General features: G+C 39.0%; 1 protein-coding gene across 3 annotated transcripts in view; it reads right to left on the bottom strand.

The window, feature by feature from the left end:
* The window catches only part of EXOC4 (exocyst complex component 4), a 738,285-nt gene that overhangs the window by 144,845 nt on the left and 573,714 nt on the right, over nt 1-19,726 (bottom strand). For all 3 annotated transcript variants that reach the window (XR_011438236.1, XM_023640178.2, XM_005609413.4), the window contains one exon: nt 11,587-11,723. Coding sequence is in view for 2 of the 3 variants with exons in the window: in XM_023640178.2 (XP_023495946.2) it covers nt 11,587-11,723 (137 nt within the window). In the remaining variant the exon portion in view is untranslated. The remainder of the gene's footprint in view (nt 1-11,586; nt 11,724-19,726) is intronic.

Raw genomic sequence — 19,726 nt, 5'->3', positions numbered from 1 at the left:
GGCTAATTGGATTCAACTGTTTGGTGACAGCCAGGGTATGATGTTTACTTTCCCAGACTGAATCTTCCAGACACTTCAAAAACTAGGAGCCAAGCTAGGCAAACGAACTCCGGACAAGGCTGGTCCAAATTAAGCTGCTGTAGTTGACATTTGACTGTGAATGACTCGGCCTGTAGCAGGCACCACAGTGCAACGTCCAGCAACATAGCAGTAACGACAATGAGGGATGCAAAAATAAGAGCTGGTACGATGCTGCTGATTAAAACAAAACTAAACAAATGCAGAAACAAAACTGAAAAATCTCTTAAGATGAGGCAGAATAAACAGGAAAAGAGCAGAGAAACATCAGGTTATCTTTTATATCACAGCGGTGCTGGTCAGAGAGCTTTATGATGGCGTGTATTTCTACCTAGGAATCACAGTTAAGAAACAGCTGATCACTCGGGAGAAGGTTCATGGAAAACAGAAACAAGAGAACCTGGGGAAAAGGATTTGGAACTTGAGAGCTTACAGAAGGTGACTCTTGGGGATAATTTAATAAAAACCTTTAAATAGTTCTCATACAAAGGGTCATAACCGTTTGGAACTTAACCAAGAAAAGAATTATATTGTAACACAGTGGACCAAGAATTAATATAAAATTTGTCTCAACTGTCATTATTCAGATTTTTCTTATGATAAGCAAATTTAAATATGAATATCTTTAAGATATTTATAAAAAGGTTATCAGACCAGGTAACCTCTTGTTTCAACCCTGCATGTCTTCCCACTGCATTAGAGTATAACTCAAATTCCCTGGCCTCGAGATCCTTCATCAATGGTCTTTAATCTTGGCTGCACATTAAAACACCTTGGAAGCACTAAAAATATATCGATTTCACATTCTGAAGTGAGGCTTGGCATGGGTCTTTTTTAAGCTCCCAAGTCATTCTAATGTGTAGCCGGAAATAACCCAAATGATCTGATCCCTACACCTGTCCAACCTCACTCAGTATTCAATCTCTTTGCTCACCCTGTTCCAGTTACCCTAACCTTAATTCAGTAAGTTCTAAGTCTGTTTCCATCTTCATACCTGCTCCCTCCTCTCTGCCTGGGATGCTCTTCCCTGTATCTCCACGTGGCTCCTTCTCATCCTTCAGAATTTAGCTCAAACATCAAGTCTTCAGTGAGGTCTATTTCTGATGCTGCCCCTCACCCTGAATTTTTTTTAATCATATCACCTTTATTTCTGAGTTTATTTGCTACCTTATTATTTTCTACGATATTCCATTAGAATGTAAAATCCATAGAGACAGGACCTCGTTAGTTTATTCACTTACATATCCTCATCCCTAGAATAACGCTGACCCCTAGAAGTGCCTAATAAATAATTATTGAATGAATAAAGTAACGGACTGAATGAATGAATGACTGATACTATTGAAGCACAAAACACCAGGGAAATAACAGATGGCATGAAAATATTTTTCTTTTGCCATCTTGTTAGTGACTATCAACAATATTATCAATGAATTAATTTAAAAGTAAATAATGACAAAAAACCCCAACAGCAGCAACAATAAATAATAATATTGGCTGGCACTTATTTAGCATTTACTAAGAACTTGGCATCCTTCTAAGCACTTTACATATATGAACTCTTTTAGTCCCAACAACAATTCTGTGGGTAGGTACTGTAATTATTCCCATTCGAGAGATGAAATACTGAGGCAGAGAGCTTAAGGAACTTGCCCATGGTCAAGCAGTTGATGAGGGTAGAGCCAGAACTGAGCACAGATCGACTGTTTTGGAGTCTCTGCATCTATTACCATGTCTCTCTAAATCATTTGAAATATTTTTCAGGTTTCTCATTTGCTCTTTAACTCCACTGCCTCTTCTTTGGGCTTCAGAGGCAGACAGACTCAGCTTCTAGTGCACGCACTCAGACTCCCATTCTCTGTGACCTTACCCACGTTATGAACCTTTCTGAAGCCCCATTTTCTTGTCTGTAAGGGTGGAAGTATCTAATCTTCAGAACTGTTGTGACTGACTAGATGAGTTAATGACTATAAAGTCCCTTCCACAGTGACTATGTACTTTACTTAGTTTGTATTTCCATTCTAGTCCAGATCCTTATTACTTTGCATCATTTCTGTACTAGATCATGGAGGCTCAGGTGGGAAAAATTAAGACTGGCTGCTGGCTACAAATTCACGGGACACCTGGTTAGGTGAGCAGCATCCGTATCTGGCCAGCAGAGCGGCTGATGTGCACTGGAAAAGTAGAGTGACAGTACTCACTTGATCAACAACATGAGGGAAAGGCCTATATACAGACATCATGCTAAATGCTGAAGATAATTATGTGGAAAAAGACAGAGTAACTTCCTTCAGAAGCTCAGAGTTCAGGTCAGTAACACACATGAGAATCACTCTGGGCCATTTTTCAAACTGCTCTTGCCCAGGTCCAGTGCTCAGTGGGCCTAATGTGGGAAATCCAATAAGTGTGTTGAAATCTCCCCAAATAACTCTGATGTGAACCCACAGTTGAAAAACAATGTTTTAGGGAGAAAAAGACACATAAACCAATAATTGATCAAATAATATATAATAAAAAAATCTTAAATTGCAATACAATGGAATAAACACCAGAATAGAGTTATGCATAATAAACTATAGGAGCACATAATAAAAGCTCTCAATTGCTGAATGCTCTCTAGGAACCAGATACTCTAGACATTTTACAAATGTTCTTTTGTATCTCTTCAGTATTTAACAACAATGAATATATCTATGCTCAGCAATCCAAGAGCGTGGGTCACAACATAGTTTCAAGAGGCAAACCAGGAGACAAGCTTGCATGGAGCTTGCAGAGTTTTCCTGGGCAGAGGCCCTTGGTTCTTCTGAGGTTCAAAGTTAGTTAGCAGGCAAAGGCAGCAAGGCACACTCAGTTAGGCTCTCATTCCTGCAGGGCCCTGGGCTCTGGCTACACAGGAAACCTGATGGGCTTCATGAGCCATCACAGCCCCTGGCGTCTAATCTCTGCTATTTAGCACAAGGGGCCACAGAGATCTTAAAATTCCACTTTGATGATGTCATCCTCCTCACCAAAACCTTTAGCGCTCCTTTACTTAATATGAGAAGTTTTCAAAACTCACCTTTTCTACCCATTCCTACCCAACTACTCTAGTCATTTTATTTATTTATTTATTTTGAGGAAGATTAGCCCTGAGCTAACATCTGTGCCCATCTTCCTCTATTTTATATGTAGGACGCCTGCCACGGTGTGGTTTGATAAGCAGTGTGTAGGTCCTTGCCTGGGATCCAAACTGGTGAACCCTGGGCCACCGAAGCGGAACATGCGAACTTAACTGCTGCACCACCAGAATGGCCATTCTAGTCATTTATTTTGCGTCACATTCCCATGCATCACATCCATCCATGCTGCCTACTGCGGGCTCATCATGTTCAGTATGTCTGGAATTACCTCATCCATCCAACAAACATACTGAGGGCCAACGAGGTGTCCAGCCCTGTGCCAGACCTCATTCCTGCCATCAACAATTCCAAGCTTATCCCTATGTCACTCTTTCTTCATGCTCTGGCATGAGTTCTTGGTCTTCTAAGGTGAAGGGGGGCCCTGAGGATGGTTACACCTTCTCCTAATAAAAACATGCTTGTGTCTTACATCAATTGGGCCTCTAAGATTAGAAGATGTTTTTTCATTTGTATTCTCTACCAGGGAGAGAGGCCAAAAAGATGAATGAACTGATGCCAAATTGGAACAGACAGAAACTTCAAAAAACTGCAATTTCCATTCTATTGAAATTCTATTGAATGAAAAATGACTATTTGGGGACATATAAGCTGCTGGTTGTACCTCAGGACAAAGAGGATGAGCAAAGAGAGAAGCACTCAGCTTGGAGGTAGCAGGCTAATGGACCAACTGCCTGATTGCTAATGCACACGCAGTAGAGAATTCACAACTGAGTTTTCCTTTAAGCCCCAAGGGGTGTGACTAATTAAGAAAAAGACTTCTAGTCCTCATTTCCCTCTTAGGAAACCTCTCTTTATCCAAAGCATGTAACATGACATCATTAGACAGTATAGTCTTTCTCTCCAGAGAGAGGTGCTCACAGGAAGGTAAGATGTTTTTGACCTTTGCTCAGATCTCTACACTCCCAGTGGATGCTCAGGTTCTCATGGTAAACTTGGAAAACAAACTGACTCTCAGCAGAGGGCATTGTGAGCTTATGGATTTGATCATTTCTGTAAAAGATATCTGCTGAGACAGAATCAGATTGCAATGTTTCCCTGCTCCCTTCCTCCTTCCCCAATGTTATATCATTTTGGATCATTTGAATTGTATATGGTTTTCTATTTAAGTCAGTCATTTGCTGGCAGCAAAACTAGAACATTTCCTGTTTTTCCTCTCACTGTAATCAGGATTTGGCTGTCCAAATTAGGACTGCCCTAATTACTCCTCAGCAGGTGCCAATCCGGGGGAGGGCACTAAATGGGAAGAGAGGAAGTAAGGACACTTTGCGTCTTCAGACTCATAGAATAAGAAAACACTTTTTCCCTAGCCTGAAAAACCTGATTAAGTAACAGGCAACAGGCACCATGGGTCTATCTGTGTGTGGGTGCGTGAATGTGCATTGTTGTATAACAACCATATAAATGATTTTCTGTTTAATCCCCTTCAAAGCTTCATAGAATCAGGTAAATTCATCCTAGACCGGTAATGCAGCCCCTGTGTAGATCACTACAGATATTACCCTGTATATGGAATGATCTGACAGTGGGCACCAATAAGTGGACCCCATTCCAAAGAATTTAGCCAGGAGGGATACCAATGTGGTATAGTCTCTTGAGGCAAGGAATCAAGATCTCTTGATGACCACAATATGTCAAGAACCAAACGCAATGGCTATGTTCCAAGAAGAAGCAGGACAAGGGAGCTAGAGTTTCACTGTTTGGGCAAAATGGTGACATATAAATGACAGAGAAATAACTCAATTCCTATAGACCATGGTGAACAAAACTATTCATGTCCCTGCCTAAAGCCAGTCACGCCACTTGTGCATTACAGCCCACCCCTACTCATTAGCCGAAACCATAATTTCAGCAATTTGCCCTTTTCTCTCCTACATCAATAATTTTCCCTCTCATCTAAATAATTTTCTTCAAATACAAACATACATTTATTTCTATTTAAAATGACACATAAAACACAAAAAACCTTTCATATGACCTAAATTCTCCAGCTACTATCCCATTTCTTTGTTCTCTTTTGCTGCAAAACTCACTGCATAAGTTTTGCCTATATTTACAATTTCTGTACTCCCGATTTCTTTTTTAAGCCCACACCAATCCAGTTTTCACTCCTACTATTCCATAGAAACAACACTAGTGATGATCACAAATGACCTCCACATTGTTAAATTTATTAATCAATACTCAGTTCTAATGCTGACTGACCAGCAGCATTTGGACAGCTGATCGCTCCCCTCCATCCATTTTCTTGGTTTCCAGGACACCACATTCCCTTGATTTTCCTCCTACTTCACTCATTGCTGCGTCTCAGTCTCCTTTGCTGATTTCTCCTCATCTTGCAAACTTCTTAAAGTCCATGGTCATCTTCTCTGTCATATTTACACTCACTCCTATGGAGATTTCATCTAGTCCATGGTTTTAAATACCATTTAATATATACTATTCATATATCAATGGCTGCCAAATATGTACCTCCAGGCCAGACCTCTCTCCTTTTGATATATATTCAACTGCCTACTCCCTATCTCCATGTGGATGTCTAACAGCCTCTCCAAATTTAAATCCTGACCTATTTGCTCTCAAACCTGCAGTGTTCTCTCTCAATAGCTGGCAACTCCATCTTTTCACCATTCAAATGAAAAATCTTAATATCATTTTTGACATCTATCTTTCACACTCTATATCCAATCTGGCTGGGAATTCTGTTGACTGGCCCTTCCAAATATATTCAAAACTCAACCAATTCTCACCATCTCTGCTGCTACCAACCAGTATGAGCTGTTTTCATTTCTCACCTGGATGACCACAATAGCTCTTAAATTGGTCCCCCTGCTTATATCCTTTTCCCCGACAGACTATTCTCCACACTTACACTTTCAACTGTAACTAAGATCATGCTGCACCTAGGTACAATTCCTGCAGTGGCTCCCCATTTCACTCAGTGTAGAACTCAACATCCCTATAGTGGCCTACAAGGCCCTACATGGTCTGGCTTTCTACCCCTCCTCCTTGCTCACTTTACTTCAACCACTCTGGCCTCCCTGCTGTCCCTGAAGTGTCACGCAGAGTCCTGCCTTACGGCTTTTGCCTTCTGCCAGGACACTCTTTCCAGATATCTTATCTAACTACCAAAGCTCCTTTGAACCTTTTGTCAAACCTCAACTTGCCACGGCCTATCTGGGGCACCCTATTTAAAACTGCAACCTCCTTCACCTCCATTCCAGAGTCTACTCACCCTACTCTATTTCTTTTTTCCACAGTACTTATCATCTTCTCAAATTCTTTATAACATAGTTATGTATTATATTTATTTGTTGTCTATCTTCTCTCTCCCATGTCCAAAAGAATGTAAATTCCATCAAAGTAGATATTTTTTTTTGTTTGGTTCTTTGATATGTCTACAAACTCTTGTATAAGTACTCAATACACATTTGTTGAATGAATGAAATCTTAGAAATCAAATAAATAAGTTATTTTAAGGATGGAGCAATCAACTGTGTCAACAGTTACTGAAGATTAAAGAATATTCTGACAGGTTTAATAAATTTAGGCAAGGACCTTGGAGTACTGAAATAATTCAAACCACTGATGATAATCTTAGAAATATCTTGGTAGACAGCAAAAAATGCCTAAGAGCAAATGCCCTAAAAGAGAAGAAGGTAAATTACAGAAGTTGGGTGAGTTTGGAATTATAGGCAAAATTCTATTAAAGACAGTTTGTGAACAATTAGGAAGTGGTACTCACTAGGAGCGAGGATGATCACGCAAAGAACAAGTCACGTGACTTTCCCTTTCTTAATTGGGTTGAATGAAGAAATGGTAAATTTGGCTGATGGTCAAGAGACGTCATTTCCAAGTGTGATTTGTAAACTTGTGTCCAAGACACAAGTTCTTAAGAAAAGGTTCTGCAGAGCAGGGAGTAGTGAGTCCTAAAAGTAAAGGGATCGGAGGACCTAGTATAGTCCATAGCTGGCTTGCATATGCCCATCTTAGGGAGACGTGAGGGAAGGTTAGCTGCATTAAAAGTATCAGGACTGGGAGAACACGACCAAGAAATCTCAAACCTCTTAGAGGGCAGATGATGAAATATAGGAGGTAATGTCATGAATGGTGGTAAAGGTAATCTTAGCCATCATCATTACTGTCATTATCAAAATAGCAGCTAATCATTTGGGGAGAGCTCACTATTTGGCTAAAAACAATTCTAAAAGACTAATATCTTCAAAACAAACTTATGAGGGAAGAACTTATTATCCATCCCTTTTTGCAGATGATAAAACTAAGGCACAGAGAGGCTAAGTGTTCAAGGTCATATAACCGATAGATAGAAAAGCTCATATTCAGATTATGGCTGCAGAGCCTGCCCTTGAGCTACAGTCCGGGTTCACAGTCAGAAAAACACATGGACTCCTGCAGTACTGAGTAATATATGGATGTCAATCTCAAAGGAAGTCTTGAGAGGTATGCCCCTCAAATTCTCAACTTAGCCCTGTCCTAGTGTACATTCTTTTCAATGACATACATAAAGAAACGAAAAGATTGCTTATAAAATCAAAATGACAGGGAATTTGGAGGAATAGCTAAGATTTTCTGATGACAGATGAAGATTCAAAAATATCTCAATAGACTGAAATGATGAGCTGAAAATAACATTAAATTTAATGGGTTTTTTTAAAAAAAACTCTACAAATACAACATAGAAAAGATAAAGCTAATTGTGACTAGTATTCTTCTTATATTCCTTACGCACTACAACCAACCAATGGCCACGTCCTAAAATTTATCTCCTAATGTCTCTTGATCTGTCCCCTCTCCTCCACCTCCTTTGCCTCTCTAATTTAGGCACTCATTGCCTCTCTCCCCTCTGCCTCCACTCTCTTGTCTTTCCAATCCATCTTACACAAAGCTCAGAAAAATCTTCCTAGAGCACAGGTCTATACCTGGTACTCCCTGCTTACTCACCTTCAGTGGTTCCCCACTAATCTGAAATTTAGGCTTCCCTAATTTAAAAAGGCCAACTTCCTTGAGCCTGGCATTCAAGATTCTCCATTTTGGCTCAGGCTTCCTTTCCACAACCCAAATATTCGACATTTGTTTTTCCTTTTCCTAGTCTTCCTCACCTCCTTGACACTGCTCTGGTTCCTTTCTTCCTTCAGTTCCTTAAGCTTAAATCCTGTCTAAATTCTCCTCACTTTTCACATGACCTAGTTCCTATCCTTCACCAAGCCTTTGTTGTCCTTCTTAAGTACTTTCTTCCTCCTGGAGCATGTCATCTTTATGTATCTTACCACATTTTCTGCCATAAATTAATGCTGTGGATATCCACGTCCTATTTCTTTGTCCCTGTTTCTCTTTCTATCCTCTACCAAGAATGTAAGCTCATTAAAGGTATAATCTGTGACTGATTGGCTTCTTTATTCCCACACACTCACAGAGTGTCTTGGAGCTGATAAAGGCTCAATAAATATCTGACAAATGCAATGATTGGATATAAGAAGAAGCACTGTGTCCAGCACTGGGTCCCACACAAGGAAGGCAATGGTTTTGCTCAAGTACAAAGAGCACACCTGGAACGCGAGGCTCAGTTTGGAGTAGTCCTTTTTAAGACAGACACTGTCAGACTAATGGGCAACAGAGATAGAAGACTGGGATGGTTTGCAGACCCAGGACATATCAGAACCCAAGAGTGTTCAATCTAGTAAAAAATGAAAAAAAAACTAAATGGACCAGGATAGCTATCTTCACATATCTGAAGGGCTTTCATGTGTAAGGATTAAACTGATTTGGAATCACTCCATAAAAAAGGACAATGTCCAATGGGTACAGGAATATCATTTCCAAACAAGAGACTGTTCAACAATGACCAGTCTGCTTTGTGGATGCAGTGAGCTTCCCATAACTTGACATGTTGAGAGGCAGGATCATAAACAATGAGGAAAAGATCGCCTACAATAAATAAGATGCCAAGCTATATGAAGTTAAAAGGTTTCTTTCAAAATAACAAGAACAACAATAATATATAAAGGGCGATCAGTGGGATTTAGATTCTAGAGTCAACTCTACCGTAACTTGGGCAGGTTATGTAACATCTCCCCACTATAATTAATATTCACTGGCATTATTATTTGTTAGAAATTATTGGTTGGCCATAATGAAATATGAGGAAAAGAAGATATGACTTGCTTTTTAAAAAAAACTTAAAATTCAATGGAGTTAAACATAAACATAACTGTAAAATTAAAATGCAATGTTATTAAAATGCAACTGATTTTGAAATATTTTAATTTTTTTTAATATTTAAGCTTTAATATTAAAAATATGCCATTTGATTCTCATTTGGTACATGTGACATCGGTACAACCACTTTGGTTTTGTAAGGCTGAAAATATAATACTCTGTGGCCCAGAAATTCCAATCTTAGACAACTAACCAAGAGCAGTGGCTTTTAACAGTTTTATTTGTATATCCCTTAAAGGAACTTTGAAAAACTATATTCTCCTTTCCACATTTTTAAACTGACATTTAGTATTTTTCATCATGAGCTTAAATGGTCACAAAAGATATAATTTTGGCATATTATAAATACTGACACTTTAAAATCACTATTTTAAATGTATCCAATGGAATCTCAATACCATAGGGATTTGATACCCACCATTACACATTTAAAACATATATGAATAAGCTCTTCTTTAACAGTTGGATATTTTTCATTTTTCTCTTGAATTTGTATTTCTATTTCACTTTCTCACTAAATTTTATCTTAATGGAATACATGTTTAAGCTAGAAAGTATTTTACTAATTACTCTATTGTAGTTTTTTGCAAAAAACTGTACAAAATAAAATCTAAAAAATTAAATTAACATTTTCTGTTACCACAAGACTAAATTTTAACATATTTTTGTTTGAATTGCTGTTATAATTATTATTTGGTACCCAATTGATTATAACACAATTATTGATTATATATATGATTTAAACCTAAATATTTTAAAATTTTCAATGAATAATTATTGAACAGAAAAAGTAAAATATTGGGAGTGCATCTCTCAGGGAGGTGGTTGGGTTTCTTTTCTTTAATTGGTTCATGTCACTGTGGATGAATGTTATTTACGGCTGGAATAAAGGTGGTTAAGCCTTAATCTATGTTGTATTCCTCAGCCAGATTCATCTTTCTTAAACAGTGCTTCCCGGCTCACTTATAATGACTCCTTATCATCATCTTACATAACATCTAAATTTCCAAGTCTTATTTTTTAAGACCCTTTGTTATTTGGTCTTGCTTTTCCTATTCAACATTAGCTCCTATTACCTTCTACTACGAACCCTGTTCCATTCAGACGTCCTCCGCATTTCCCCCCTCTGAATCTCCGGCAGCTACGTGTGTGCCTCCTCTCCATCCCTGCAAGGCCTTTATTTATTCCTTCCACCTCCCTAAATCTCATTCATCTTTCTAAGGTCCAGCACATAGCTCACCTTCTGTGAAATCTTTCCTGACTCCAAACACCTTTCTCTTTCTTTCCCTCTTGGGTTTTATTCCTTCTGCTCTTATATTCTGTATTGTGCAAGTACTGCCTGATTATGTACTGTACTTTACCTATCTATCCTTAATTATGCACCACACAAATTTAGTATTTTATTATGCATTTGTTTCTTCCCTAATTGTTTCAGGTCTTGTCAACCAGACCATAATTTTTTCCTATTATTAGCTTTTTACAGGAAGTGCTATGATCCTTTTTATGAGCTCAAAGAGATTTCTGAACCCAGAGACACGAAATGAGAGGGAAAACTAAAGGTTTTCAAGTTTATAACAATGGCTTTTCATTTCCACTGATGCTGAAAACAGGTTTGACTGTCCTTTCATGACAGCAGGAAGGGTACACATCAAACGTCAGGAGGAACACATTTGTAAGAACTAAACAGAAATCACATCATAGATTATTATGGGTTATAAAGAGCTCAAAATTGCTTTACTTTAAAGATCTTTTAGAATCACAAGATGGACTAATCCAGGTCTGGAATTTTCTAGAGGAAGACCTATCTTGCAATCCTAGCCTTTCATGAAAATCAAGCCTGACACCTCCTCTACGCCAGCCAATGGCAGTCCTCCGTAGCTCTGCCCGTTGTCTCCTTCATTCCCTCTGCCAGTATGACTATACAGGCATCTAGGAGACTATTTCTGTGGCACGTGTTCTTGTCAGGCCCCTTGACACACTCGAGAGTGGTCCTTTTCTATAATGGTGGACAGTCAGGCTATGAAGCCAATATCACCAACCGGAACAATCATCAAGTTCTAAAGTGACTTTGCTTAGCTCCCCACAGAAGCTCTACCTGTAGGCCGCAGTGCAAGTGTCCTTATATTCCTGGAGTTTCACACACACCATGTTGAGGAACTGATCTGAGTAGGCACTCAAGTCATGCATCAGGTTCATGAGGTCTTGCACTGTCTTCTCCACAATGATTGTGCTCTGGAAAAGAACACAAAGAGAGAGGCCACAGAAATCATGAGTTTTTCTCTCTCAACGTGTAGGACAAGGAAGGACAACTGAAAGGATGCGATCATCTAAGGCATTTGAGCTTTTCTGGGAGGATGTGACATTTAAAAATACTGATTAAAATCAACAACAAAATAAGTATCTTGCATGGCGCTGGTCTTCCAAAGGCCTGAGAAAGTGTTTTCTGTGAAAGGACATAGGACAGGGATTTTCAAAGTGATTTCATGGAATTCTTGGCATCCACACAATATCTCTGTGGCTTTTAAGAAAGAAAATACACATTCAGTTGGAGCCTCATTGATCACCTCAAGGGCTCTGTTTTGACATTAGGGACCTATGACAAGCAGCACAAAGAAAAAGCCTTCCATGATTTGTTTTAAAAATTTCAAAACCATCAATGTATTAAGAATAACAGCGAACATTTGTATTGTGCCTTACAGCTTGTAGAATGTTTCCACATACACAGCATATGTTATCCCTCTTGAAACTTACATGATAATCACGATAATCATGAACTTTTACGGGTTCTTACAAGCGCTGAGGACAGCACTAGGCACGCTACATACTTCATCTCATGTAATCCTCGCAATATGCCTACCTACCAGGTGAATCCTATAACCACTCCCAGTTTAACGATGAGGAAACTGGCTTAGAAAAATGAGGTTAAACAAAGCAAGGGCTCCAGGCTTTGCTCTTTTAACTTCACCATTCTGCCTCACAGCTAGACCCGAGTTCTCCTGCCTGTAGCCCAAACGTTTTCTCCAAAGATCAAAGTATTTCCTGGTGGCGTTTTCACTGCAGAAGCAGCGTCCAAACAGACTCAGACATATTTGACAACTGAATTAGAGAAATGCCAAGGGAAAGAATAACAAGCCTACCTTACAGCTAGAGACTGATAGTACTGTGCAGCAAATCAGCATTATATCTGAAAAGAGGCATATTCAATAAATTCTAAATCTTTGGTTAAGAAAAGACGGAGTTACTTAAACCATTAGTTCATGCTTCTTTCAAAAGGAGCTGAATCACACTGGAGTAAATACGAATCACAGGCTTAGCAGCTTGGAATCCTTTGGTCAATAAATGGTTTGTTGAATACGTATTTATTTATATAGAATTACATAAGCTATGGTAGACTTAGCCATAAAAGTAAAAATTAAAGTTTTTTTCCTCCAGTTTGACAGTGATCCATGAAAGAATCAAAGGCATTTCATTACGCTTAAATGCAGACTATAGGGTATAGGGTTTGGGTTAATTTTTTTCTTCTAAAAATAAAAAGAATGGATAAAAGTGTACGGGTTTTCTCAACACAATGGACGATCCTCTTGAGTTGTGAGTTTACATGTGAAAGCTTATTCAAGATTATTTGGTTGTAGAGGTTTCTTGTTTTCTTTCCTTCTCTTCTCCTCCCTCCCCACGTATCATAATCAGAAGGTGAAAAAGAAAGAGCAGCTATATTCTGTAAGACAAACCTCACAGGAAACCACATTACAGTCTCTACAGAATCCCCGCAAGTTCCACTTCCCTTTCTGGATTGATTTTAAGATGAAAGCGCTGCAGCTCACGCTGACCCATAATCCCCTTCCTCTGGATTTGTGTGTGAGTGACAGGAATTGATTCTGCTTAGCTGCATGTCCCCACGCTGCTAAGAGGAGTCTAAAATCCTCATCCTGATTTGGAACACAGGATATCCTACAACACGTGGGCAGCAATTAATAAAGGAGAGTAGAGTTCAGCCATCCTAACAAAGTCCATTTAAAATCTAAAACACTGCAGGGAAGATGAGCACGGAGACATTACTTGGATAATTAAGAGAGAGGACCTGGTTCTATTCCCAATTATGCCATTGACAGTCAACTCTGGGGCAGGTTTGGAACTGAGTCTTCTAGTAACCAAGGCTAATTTGATGGCTCCACCACTCTACTGGCCCTCACCACTCAGCTATTCAGTTGGTGCATGAGTGCTTTTACACTTAGAGAATACTGCGTAATTGGCCTCAGGTCACCTCAGGTGTGTTTGGCCTTCCTGATTAGAGTATCAGCTTCTCAAAAGTGAGACTGGCATTCTTTTCCTTTTGTCCATCTCCCATCCTCCCCTCCATCACTTGCTTATAATTTCTCAGTATCTTCAGGACAATGCTACTAATAAAAGAAACAATATTAAAAACATTAATACACATAAACAAACCTCTCTGAATGTTGTATGTGTGAGGCATGCTAGACACAGACATCTTTGCATTTTGAAGTCTTTTTGGGTGGATTCAGTTTGGTCTGTCTTTATTCAGTTTGGTCTTTGTTACTCCAGTGCTTTCGTGGACTAGAACTATGACAATCGGAGGGGAAGGGGAGAGTGCAAGCACACAGGAATATGCCCTGGTGATAGAGGTTTTGGGGTAAGCAGGAAGTACCTGTTGGGAATGATTAGAATGCCATGGTTTAATTCGAATGGCTGTGCTCAACACAGGGCCTGAGTGATGCTGTATGATTACATACAATTTTCTACCTATTCGGTTGGTTTACCTTGTCATGGTAGCACTCTGGATAATCAATCACTACATTCTCTTCAAAGAAAATGACACTGTAGTTTGCCAAATGATGGGTAAAAAAAAGTTCCCATTTTTCAAGAATTTAGAACAATTTCCAATCAGTGGCTCTGATAGATAAACGTTGAAAATATCAAATTTCTAACAAGGTCAATCTTATTTTTATTCATTTGATCTCTTTGGCATCACAAATGATTTACTGACTCATTATTAATTTTGGGATTTGCCAATGTCGAATATAATGATTTCATAATAAGTAAAACCCTGATTTTATTCATTATAATTTCTATTAAAGATTTCACAAGTGATTGATATTTGTTTAGAAACAACTCAATTCTCATTTCTAGCAACTTATTACCAGGTAATAAAGTCTGGGCATGACATGAAAAATGAGAAGAGAAAAAAAATCCCATGATAGTTGATGCAACAAAAAAAGCATCACTAGGAAAAATAAATGATAAATAAAAGTTTATTACAGAGATATGCCAGTAATCTCAAATAAGAGGGTCTCTAAGGATGAGCTCTTTGGTTTTACACTTTTAAGCAATTTAAGGAAAGAATGAATGAAGATGATTGGACCTTTGAGACCTGTCCACTGTTGGCCAAAATAGGGCTCTGCTGCACGATACTAATATTAATATTATGGGAAATTGGCTACAAGTCAAATAATTTGGAAAATGCTGAGTTAAAGAAAACTCAAGTGGTTTCTTCACTAGAGGACTTCAGAAACTTTTAATATGCTAATGTCATTGCGACTCTTAAAGAGGCAAATGAGGTTTTCAATCTTCCCCTAACTATTGAAGTAAAGAGAAGACTTTTCACAGCACATCTTTTCACATCTACTAGAACAGTGTTTCCAGAACATGGTTTGGGAACAACTCTCCCCAGTTTTCTGGTTTTACTGATGAGGATGCCAGGCCCAATGACATGCTGGAGGGTACATAGAGTCCTGGCAGGAAGAGGGTGAGAAGCCAGGTCTCCCTTGTCAGTCCATGCCCTTTCCTACACGCCAATCCTTTTAAGCTCTGGATCCTGCCTAACTCTCCAGCCTTCTCTCTAGCTTCACTGGGCATGCCCACTCTGTGCTCCAACCACACTAAACTACTAATCATTCCTTGACTGCACCAGGCTGCTTCCTGCCTCTGTGCCTTTGAGCTTCCCAATCTCTGTGTCTGGCATGCCCTTCCTAGCTCAGGCCTCTCTCATTCTTCAAGAGTCAGCTCAAGGGTTATCTGTTCTGATTTAAATGCCCCTAGTCTGTGCTACCAGAACACCCTGGGCATAATTTTAGCCCAAGTCCTAAATGGACATGGCAACCACTGGTTCACTTGACTGTCTCTTTTGCTTGACTATAAATTCCTTTTGATCAGTTTACCTAAGATGCAACATATCTGGCATATTGCAGGTGCTCAATAAATGTTTATTAGCTCAATTGATACAATGTATAGCACATTCAGAGGAGGGTGAAAAGACAGATTTAGGGGATAATTACAATGCAAAATAGTGGGTTAAAAGCCTGATTTGTTAAGATAGGATCAGATCACAGCCACTTTCTTACTACATTACTACATGGGAATTATTTTAATTCCCATGGTTCTAAAGACTGAACATTTACTGTGTCTAAAGGTCTTAGATTTTTCTAAAAAATATTCCTAATTTCACCTGAATGGATTATTTTCTATAATGGCAATCCACTATATATACAATGAAATGTGCTAATTTTAAAGTTTTAAGTCATATAAATAAACTCACAACTCAGAAAAACAAAAACAAAAAACTTTAGTTCGGAGAATGCAGTCTCCCTGGAGCAGAGATGGTGCAAAGGACCTAAGGTTCTGAGAAACTGCTTGAGGAGGAATTCGGAAGAGAATATTGAGTAAATCTGTCCATCATTTCAGAGACAATCCACCACCACTGCACACACATACCAGCAACTGTGGAGGAGGGGGACTTCACAAATGTTTGATGATGACAATAATGTTTCTGTTTATTGGGACATATTCAAATACAAGTCAGTAAAACTTGTCATACTATATTGTCCTTCCAGCTACTATCAGCTCCAAGTTGTAGTTGACTGTAAACGATAATAACTACAGCAATAACAGAATCCAAAAGGACATCTACTGTTTTTTAATCTCTGTTTTAATTTGTGTGATGTTTAAAATGCTCAGGATGGGCGTGCTCCTTTAATCAGCCAGCTGGTAAAAGGCTATGTATCCAGGTGCCACTATTCTCCTCCAAATCATTCTCCACCCCGCAAGCAAAGGGATCTTTAAAAAAAGTTCTGTCTCCCATAGAAATGAGTGCTTATGTCCATCAAAGTACATGCACACAAGTATTCATACCAGTTTTATTTATAATAGCAAAAAGAAAAAATAAAAGTGGTCCTCAAGTCCATCAGTAGTTGAATGGGGAAAGAAATCATGGTATATTTATACGGTGGAATACTGCAGAGCAATGAAAAAGGATGAATTATTGCTACACATGATGACATGCGTGAATCTTGCAGACCATATGCTCAATGAAAGTAGTCAGACAGAAAGGAGCACAACTGTATGGTTTTGTTATTATTGTAGTTCAGTAACAGGCAAAAGCAATCTCTGGTGATAGAAGTCAGAATAGTGGCTACCCTTGGAGGAGGCGGGTCCTGACTGGGAAGGAGAGAACCTTCCAAGTGCTGAAAATATCTTGCTTGGGTAGCTGTTGCATGAGTAAAAACATGTGAAAATTCTTTGGCTTTAAGATGTGTAATTTTCAGTTTGTCAGTTTAATTTCAAAAGAAAAATTTTAAGTTCTATCTGATTATGTCTCTCACCAACTCCAAACTCTTTAATGCACTAGGCTCCACATTTTTCAGATAACCCATAAGGCCCTTCATGACTTGGATTCTATCTACCCCTCCAGTCTCTTCGTCGATCATTTTCCCCTTGCCTCTCTAACATCTGGTACATGGGGCTTCTTCAGTTCTTCATTCCCATTTCAGGCCTTGCATTTGCCTGCAAAGTTTTGTCCTTTGTCTTCCTTTCCTGGGGTGCTTTTTCTTATCTTTCAGGTCTCAGCTAAAAGCTCCTTTCTGTTAAAAGACTCTCCCTAGCTCCTATTAGGTCCTCCTGTTAGAAACACCTGGAAAATCCCCCCCCCCGGCCCCATTTGGTTCTCTTTCTCTGGAGAACCCAGATTAATACACTTTTGCTGGGGAAGGGGGAGATAAGGACTGGGGGGGACATCTGGTTGGTGGTTACATGCGTGCATGTTAAATCTCAATTTTAAACAATTTATGTCGAACCATTATACAAATGAATAGGCATAGGCACTCTGTCAAAAACTTGTCTGAGAATACCATCTGTAAGTATATAAGTATTCTATTATAATGGTTTTCACTTATGGTATATTTTTAAAACGTGAAGATGTAACAGTATTGTTGGCAGTACTATTGTAGACCACTAGAGGAGAGCTGTTCAGAAGGATCAGAGGTGCTTGGGGAAAGAGCAGGGAACTTAACTAATTGATTAAATAGATACGTATTTATTAAGTAAATATTTTCTGTGTGCCAAATACCAGGCTAACTGTAGAAGATGAAAAGCCAGATGAGACAAGATTCCTGCCCTCCAGGGATCTTAGATATGAATAGAAAGACACAAGTTCACAAATAAGGATAATAAAAAATCATAGGTGCTATCCTCGGCATCTGTATATTGTACAGTCGAGGTACAGAGGAAAAAGGAGTTAATTGGATTGGAATGGAAGGGTGGGGGGAAGCGGTGAGAAAGAGGAAGTTATAATTCAACTGAGTCCTAAAAGACGAATAGCGACTTGCAGATTGACAAAGATGAAAAAAAGCACTTGAGGTAGATGGAGCAGCATGAGCATGAAGGAGCGTGGGATTCAGGGAATTGCAAGTGGTTCTTCACGGTGGGGTGAAGGGTGTGTGTGAGTGCCTGTGTGTGTGCGTATGTAGATCAGGAGGGCAGACTGAGAGAAGCAGTCAGAAGCTAGATCCTGGAGGTCTTTTTATAACATACACATACATAGTACCTAAATATTTTGAATATTCCTCTTTTCTCCTTCTCCAGCAGCAATACAAAAAAGTAATCCAATTGATGTCACTAATCACTAGATGATCCACTCCAAGCGTAGGAAGATAATTTCAAAAGGTTCCACTGTTCAGAAAAGACAAATATACAACTAACAGGGAAAGACATTCCGAAGCTCTGTTTGGCACCCTAAAGAGTTAGGTAGAATTTATAAATAGGCATAAACAAAAACTATGAGGTCAAACTTTGGGCAGTCAGAAAAATTATATCCCTTTAGAATGAATATTGGTGATTATAAAATTTATTTGCCAACTAAAAACTGGGAAAACGTCTATGATGATGTAAATTATTAATACGATTTTTTTAACATTTTGGGTAGAGGATCATTTATGACTGAATAAAATCTGTGCCTAACATATCCTATAAGCACAGCTGGCTTTTTATGAGGTTTATTTAGGGGTTTGTGATTTCATATTCAAAACAAAACAAAATACAGGAAAGGGGAAAGAAGAACACAACAGTTGTTTTTAATTAGACTGTGAGATCCCAGGGGGCATCTTTGTTTCCCTAGCTAATATTAGGTAATAAAGAAATATTTGTTGACTTATATACTTCAAATCAATGTAACTCTATGGCCAGGTTATCAATGCCCCCTGAAATGTAATAGAACCCAGAGAGTGGAAACAGATCAACGAATAGGGAGCATGAGTACTTGTAAGAATATCTCCAACTGCACTCCCCAATACACACATACATACCCCAGATACATATTTAAGGGCACCTTTAAGTTACTATTCTGCAAACTACATAGTGCTACATGTTGGGAGAGACATAGAAATATAATAATAACAACAAGAGCAGCTCTAGTACTTCCTCTGTGCCCAGCAATGTTCTTGGGGTGAAGCATAGTCTCTTTTTCTGGGGGTGACAATAGTCTAGCTGGGATAACATCATTTAGAACAACAAACAAGTGATAGTCCAAGAGAAGATGCAAGTAAGTGCAAAAAACAATGTAGGGGAGTAGGGGTAAGAAGGTGGGGGAGCCTGAACTGGCATCTGGAAGATGGGTGAGGTTCGGATCACACAGAGGAAGAGGCAAGGTATTCAGGCAAGGGAAAAGGTGTAGGCAAGGGCTAGGAATAAGGGATGAGCTGGCCTCATGTAGCAAACAGGAGATAAGTGTGGCTGGCGGAGGGCTTCCTGTTGAGGAGAAAAGGAGGGAGCCAGCTTGTGGAAGGTCTGAAGGATGGGCTGAGGGCTTCCTCCTGCAGCTGGAGAGAAGCAGGGCAGCGTATTAAGTGGTGGAGCTCAGAATCCTAATTCTAGAGCTGAAAGCAACCACTTGCTATCCACAGTCTAATTCTCTATTTTTTAAAAAGAGAAACAACCAAAACAAATTATTA

The sequence above is a fragment of the Equus caballus genome, chromosome 4 (assembly GCF_041296265.1).
Source record: "Equus caballus isolate H_3958 breed thoroughbred chromosome 4, TB-T2T, whole genome shotgun sequence".
Lineage (NCBI taxonomy): Eukaryota > Metazoa > Chordata > Mammalia > Perissodactyla > Equidae > Equus > Equus caballus.
This window is presented reverse-complemented; position numbering and strand designations above follow the sequence as displayed.